Source organism: Protopterus annectens, chromosome 14.part0 (assembly GCF_019279795.1).
Source record: "Protopterus annectens isolate FY-2018-M chromosome 14.part0, PAN1.0, whole genome shotgun sequence".
NCBI lineage: Eukaryota > Metazoa > Chordata > Ceratodontiformes > Protopteridae > Protopterus > Protopterus annectens.
The window spans coordinates 622,674,957-622,682,163 of NC_056748.1; the positions used below are offsets into that span (position 1 = coordinate 622,674,957).

Consider the following 7,207-nt stretch of genomic DNA (forward strand, 5'->3'; position numbering starts at 1 on the left):
AAATACAATCAATAAGAACAGCACTCGAGTACAAGTCTAATTTCAACCATATACTCTGAACAGTCACCGTTTTGCATCCTGTACTGCGCACATCAAACGTATGCATTAATACAGCACACCATGCTTTATAGAATAGTCGTATACAGAGGGATGCCAAGCCTTCCTCTGTTCCAGGGCAGAATACAGTACAATACCAGTGACGACCCAAGCCTACTGAACTAGAGTACTATGAAACTACAGCAAATAACCCAGGTCCTATATTTCTAATAAGCAGTTTATATCCGTGAATCACTCAAGCTATTCACCCCATTTCAGATCAGTATACGAGAGCATACATTCATAATACACAACTTCCTATACGCATTCCTCATGAACATAAGAAATTCAGAGGTCTTCCCTCTAGCCATTTTCTACAACATAGCCTTCAAAGCTTTTTCTAAAGTTAAGAATTAGGGACAAATCTGAAAACCACAGCGTTTTTTTAAATAGCATCCGGTAATCTCCAAGTGTAGTACCTCCTAGCATCCTAACTCCTCACTTGGGAGAGTTAAAACGACAGATTCTGCATTTGCTGGAAAAAAGAATAAACATGAAAGTGGCATTGTTAGGTGAGAGCATTCTTTCAGCTATTTAGCAGAAAAAAAAAAAAAAAAAAAACGTTTTATATAGGGGACAGAACAAAAACATGGATAACTGACAGTCGCGACCAGATTGAAATGGTCCAGATGCTTCCACAAAAATCAATCAAATGCAACCAGCAAAACTTGCGATTTTACAGCGAGGCCTGCGGCATACCTCTCAACTGTCCGTAATTTTCAGGAACGTCCCTGATTCTGACTCAATTTTAGATCTGTCCATTTTAATCCCTCCTAAAACTAATGCCTTTCGGAGGAAAGGTGGTGAATTACACTTTATGAATAATGACAATGATTAAGACATATACTTTTTACTTCGGAAATATGTATTAATTCATATGCACAGATTCTGTCAATGTTTCAAGTTAATAGCAGTAATATTTAAAAAAAAGTGTCCCGGATTCTGTTGAAATTTGTCCCAGATTGATTGAGAGGCCCTGCGGATAAACATGAAGCCTTATGACCTTCACAAAATTAACGAATACGATGACCGGGCTCACATAAAACAAACTTTACACAATTACTATAAACAAAAATACGTTATTTAACACCCCAGTCAAATTCATATACCACTCTTAACAAAAGCAAAAACGGCTGCCCTCCGAACAGCCCTAAAACGCTGATTAAAAACATCCCAGGAATAAATGCTTTCAACAGACATATCTACACCACAGATTAAGATAAATAGCCACTCAAACTCAGACTAAAATCAGCCCAAAACAAAATCAAGAAAATAAACAACTTCCTTTGTTGGCACTTACCCTGCAAAGCAAATGCCCTCTTAACATTTACTTTTGCACCATTAATAACTGCTAGACGCCTCGCTGCGACAAAAGACCCACGCATTAACACACGAAGAGCTGCCATTGCTCACGATCACACCTGCTTCTTTTTCTACGATATACCCTTGATATCCAAAAAGACAGAAGTAACCTACCCGTCAGCCCACTAAAACAAGCACGGAACTGAATGCAAGAGGAAACAGCCAATCAAGCACTCAAACAATCCTAAAAAGGGCGCGGCTACCGTGTACAGGGGGCTTTTTCTCGTCATCCAATGAAAAAGCACTTCCTACTACTGTCGTAGCGGTTATTTACAAGTGAATGGTTATGATGAACCGTTTGTCAAAATGTTTGACATTATTGTGCCTTTCCAAATGCAAACCCGTAACAGAAATGTATGATTTCCAATGCGCATCCTTGTCTAATACATATAGCTATCACCCTTTGACTGTCCACTTGGTGATGAAACAGAAAAAATGGGCTCCAATGGGGACACTTTTAACGGTTGCTATTAAGTTGGAAAAATGCACGCGTAGACGTATCATTAAAGAAAAATAAGTCTGTAATTGCAACGATTATTTTTCCATGACAGTAGTCAACCTTATTTTCTCAAAAATAATATTTCTAGACAGCTCGGAGAAGACTTTTTTAACCAAAATCGGTGACGCCTCTAAAATTACGGAGAACTAAGAACAATACACTATACTTCCTCGTAATTCAAGTGTTTTGCCGAAACTACATAGACAGGTTAGCATCCTGGCTGCAGTCACAGCTTTCAAATAATCAGGTAAAAATCCAGAATTGACAGGGATACTTTTAAAGTATTACTACTACTATTAACCTGAGGCATTAATAGAACAAGACAAACGGGAATTAGTGTACATTTTGTGAATTATTATCATATACTGCCGCTCTAGTGGGGGCGCTTTTCCAGTATTTATTTGCTGTACGTAAACTAGGATGGGGGCACCAGGTGACCTAAGGCCGCTCCACAAGTTCACAGATAAGTACACGGCTAGCTGTTCTTGCGGACCATTTAAAATCTGGGCAGTTTCCTTTTTTGTGCTTAAAATAACTTATATCGTTTATTTATAGATGGGGCCTTACCCATCCCGTGGTTGATAATTATATATTACCCCAAATAAGAATAACTGGGATTATATCATAGACAGTATGAGAGGGATCTGTACATGGGTTAACGTACTTCTCGGCTATTCCTGATTTCAGGGACTCTCCTGATCTTAACTCATAATTTTAATTTGGCATTCCTGAATCTCATGCTTGTGTATCCATCTTCATTAAAGACGAATACACCTCAACACTGGTCAAACTGTACGACTCCACTAGAGCTACTCCAAGTCCAACTAAATGTAGGTAAACCCCCCTTCCATATCACTTGTTAGCTATAGGTCCCCCACCATGAACCTAGAGAACCACTCTGCCTCCCTGGATCTACTTGAGTCACTAACTATACAGCCATACACCTTCGTCATGCGTGATTTCAACTATCCTTCCATCGACTGGTAGTCATATATGAGCACAAACATACTTCCTAGACTGTTACTACAAATGCTCTGAAACAGATATTCTGCACACCCACAAGGGGTTTGAATGTCCTAGACTTAGTACTCTCCAACACAGGGGGTCTCTGCACTACCCCCTGTGTGTTGCCCTCCATGGTAAGGGCTGATCATAAATCGGTCTAATTTGAAGTAATGATCATATCTAACCCCCTACTCAACAGCAAAAAGGATGAAAATTTTCTCCAAAGCAAACTAAAGCGTCCTAAGCAATGGCATAAATAGTTTCAACCCCCCCCTGCTACCACTGTCAACAATAACTGCTGTACAGAGGTGTACACAAATGCCCTGTATAAACACCTATACAAATGTATAGGCTTGGCTATACCTGAATGGATCAAAACAAGGTTTTAACTAAAAAAACAAGTCACCCTGGTGGACATCAAGCATAAACAGGTTATACAGCAAGAGGAAGAAATGAATGTCTTAGAACAAGAGGGAAATGACTCAGCAGAGGAAGGACACCCTCCACAGCTTGAACAAGCAAAGTAGATGTCTTGTAATGTCCTCTAAAGCCAATTACGAAGCTAAGGATAATCACAAGGCATTCTTTAGCTATGTCAGAAATCTAAGGTCTAGCTTTGTGCCGAAGTAGTAGTGCACAGTACCACTCATACTGACCCTGAGGACATCGTCAACCTGCTAGCAGACAGATGTGGTGCAAGCTTCACCCCTCTGTTCCCATCGACATTCCCAAAAGCATACCTGTCACCAGTCCTCTACCTAGTATCTTCAAAGAGCAGGTCATGCCCACACTTTCCATGGCCAAAACATAGCCTGTATGGGACCAGATAACATCCCAGGCTGCCTACTAAATGGTCTAAAACAGGACCTAACGGAACCACTTGGCACTCTCTTCAACTGCAGTCTAAGTACTGGTTTTGTCCCAGCAGAGTGAAAAACAGCAATGGTAATTCCCTTGCACAAAGACAATCCATCAACCGACCCTGGGAACTATAGACCCATAAGCCTAACCAGCCTTATCTGCAAGACCATAGAGAGAATCATCATGGAACTTATCAACAAAGACATGGGTGACCTTCAAACTCTTGACCCAACCCAATCTGGCTTCCTTAATGGTAGATCATGCTTATTAAACCTGGTGGACCTCTTCGAGAATGTCACCAAAGCCCTGGATGAAGGCAAAACAGTACATGCAATCTGTCTTGACTTAGTCAAGGCTTTTGACACAATCCCCAACTCAAGCATCATTGACAAACTCATAAAAATAAAAAAATGCTGGAAAAGGCACCAAAAGAAACAACCAAATAAAATATAACTTGGTACCCTGGTTAATTCACACAATAAGCTCCATACTCAAGCAGACGGCCAACAAAGAGAGACATAAAAAGTCAAGAACCTTTACTAGAAAAATAAAAAATACATAAAAGGAAAACTCCACCCCAGAACTAAAAAAAACTGTTTTTTTCATTCTGTCTTTGTTTCCTGACCTATTTAAACACATCAAACTCACTCTAAGTGCTTTATTTGTAATGTTAGCCTGTTTTCCACAACATGGCTACCAATGGGGCTTGATGTATCAACGTAATATTGTACTCCCTCATCCCTTTGTCTTTCCCATAATACTTTTTATGGCTCATGCCAGACAAGAAAGTAATTTTGAATTCCCATGCCATTCACATATAATGGGATTTGGGAGGGTCACTGTTATTTTCTTTATCTTCTGAAAAAGAACTGCTTCTTTTCTGTCTCTAATCACCCTCATTTATGTTTGGCTCAGACCTTGTTTTACCACTATACTTAGAAGTTGTCTAACTACAGCCATAAAAATAACTAAATTGCAGGCTTTTGTTCAGGGTTTTCTTTTTTTTTTATTTTCTATTTCTTTTTTTAGTTTGGGTGAACAGAAAGCTCACTTTTGAATTTTAAAGAGTATTGCTACAACTCAAGTGGTTACGTGCTGATATATCCAAAATCATTGCTTCCAGTGTTTTCTTTATGTTTGTTTTTTTAATTGCTCTGAGATAGCCAAAACTGAAATGGTTAACATATATAGATATGCTCTAATGAATTCATCCAACTACTGTTATATAACCTTGTACTCTAGGACAAAAAGGTATTATTATATCCCTCTGCAACACACTATAAATCTGATAAGGAATGTATTCTATAAATATTATGTTAATACTAAACATTCTCCTATCTCACTTCAGGGAGATAGATGGTTAGGCACAGAGGTAAGCCTAAGAGTAATAGATGCCACTCAAAACTTCATCCTCACCTTGCTAGGTTCCCAATCTAATAATACTCACAATTATTTTACATCACAAAACATAAAAGGTAAATTCTTTAAAAACCCAGACATACTGATTAAAATTGATTCATGGAATATAAATGGTCTTCAAGATAAAAAAGCAGAACTTACTTATGCATCGTTTACCAAAAATAAATCAGATATTATGTCTTTCCAAGAAACACAAACACATATGACAAATGACCAGTGGGACAAAGATAGAACCAAAAACTGGATTAAACAAATCATAACAGCAGAAAATAGCACAGGAACTGCAATTATAATTAAAAACATCTTTTCTAGGAGGCATCTTAAAGTACAGTTGAGATATAAATGGTAGATGGTGCTACTTCAAAAGTACCTATCCCCATGTCAACAGACCTAAAATCATTATAAATGTTTATGGACCATGCTCTAATCAAAATAATTTTATATTCAACATCTATAACTTATTAATAAAATTCCCAAATCACTATTATATTATAGGCAGAGACTGGAATATCCTCATTAACCCCTACAAAGATAGGTCTCATAAAAATAGGAATCAATTAAATCAAACCCCCGCTAGCAATAAAAGAATTAATAAATAGCCTTGAATTAACAGACCCCAACTCATTATATCAACAAGACAAATCAACAAATAAATACACGTATTTCTCCCCAACTCACAAAACGTGGTCAAAAATTGATTTCTTTTGGATATCTAAAGTCTTAGCAAGAGCCATCATACAATACAAAGTAGATGTCAGAACAATATCTGATCACTCAAAAATCTCAATTAGCATCAACACCACCTCCACAAAAAATAAAAAGTATAACTGCTATAATTGGACTTTTAATGTAAATTTAACTAACAAGGAAGTAGTAGTACAAGAAATAAAACTTATTCTAGTTAGACTAGAACAGGCCCTAATTATAAATGACATACCCTTTGACATACAATGGGCAGCCACAAAGGCAGTAATTCATGGGTTACTAATACAAAAAGCATCAATCTTTAAAAGACAAAGAGAAATGGAAAAATCACAATTGGAGAAACAATCAAAGGATGTAGAACCAAAACTCCTAAACAAATACTCCCCTGAGATGGAAGAGAATATGATAAACTTACATAAAAATGTATGCATTATATCTACAAAACCGATCATTTACTGAACTTAGGCTATTATACAAATATGCTGAATGGGCCCAGATACCTTCCAAAACATTAGCCAGACTAATAAATATTAAAAAAGATCTCCCTAAAATAACTGAACTAAACCATAATGCTAAATTAATAAGTAAAGATTCAGATATAATACACTCATTTGTTGAACTCTATAGCAACATATATAATTCCCAGAAACAAACCCATTTGGATTTATACGATGAATTCACAAAAGACCTACAATTCCCACTACTAAACGAAGAGCAGAAAAATTACCTAGCAAACCCTCTCACATCAGAAGAAATCTAACTTGCCATAAGTAAATTGAAAATAAACAAAGCACCTTGCCTGGATGGCTTTACAGTCGAATTTTTACAAAAAATTCAACCTCCAGCTTTCTGGTATCTTGCTTAGAGTTTACAACTACATCATAGAGCACGGAATCTCAGACCACTACATCAACAATTCAAAAAACATTTTGATTCCCAGACCTAACTCAGACACAACAAATCCATATAATTACAGACCTACTGCTCTTATAAACTTAGATATTAAAATATTAACTTCAATACTATCACATAGATTACAAAAAGTGATACCTTCCATAATATCACCTGAGCAAATAGGTTTCATGAAAAGTAGACAGGTCTGGGACAATACCTTAACTCTCAATACAATAATGATGCTCTTAGCAAAAGATACATCTCACAGTTGATGCAAGTAATGCTTCTGATAGAGTGAACTTAAACTTATTTAAAATTATGACTTGCTTCAACATTCCCCACTCCTTCATAGGTATAATAAAAATT

At 37.0% G+C, this 7,207-nt stretch overlaps 1 protein-coding gene across 2 annotated transcripts in view; it reads right to left on the minus strand.

The window, feature by feature from the left end:
• Positions 1-1,614, minus strand: part of LOC122789145 (cytochrome c oxidase subunit 5B, mitochondrial) — a 230,162-nt gene extending 228,548 nt beyond the window's left edge. The window contains exon 1 of one of the 2 annotated variants that reach the window (XM_044056379.1): positions 1,397-1,614. In XM_044056379.1, coding sequence (XP_043912314.1) covers positions 1,397-1,502 — 106 coding nt within the window. In that variant the 5' untranslated portion in view covers positions 1,503-1,614. The remainder of the gene's footprint in view (positions 1-1,396) is intronic. The other variant, XM_044056378.1, reaches the window with a different exon arrangement.
• Between the last annotated feature and the right edge of the window lie 5,593 nt (positions 1,615-7,207).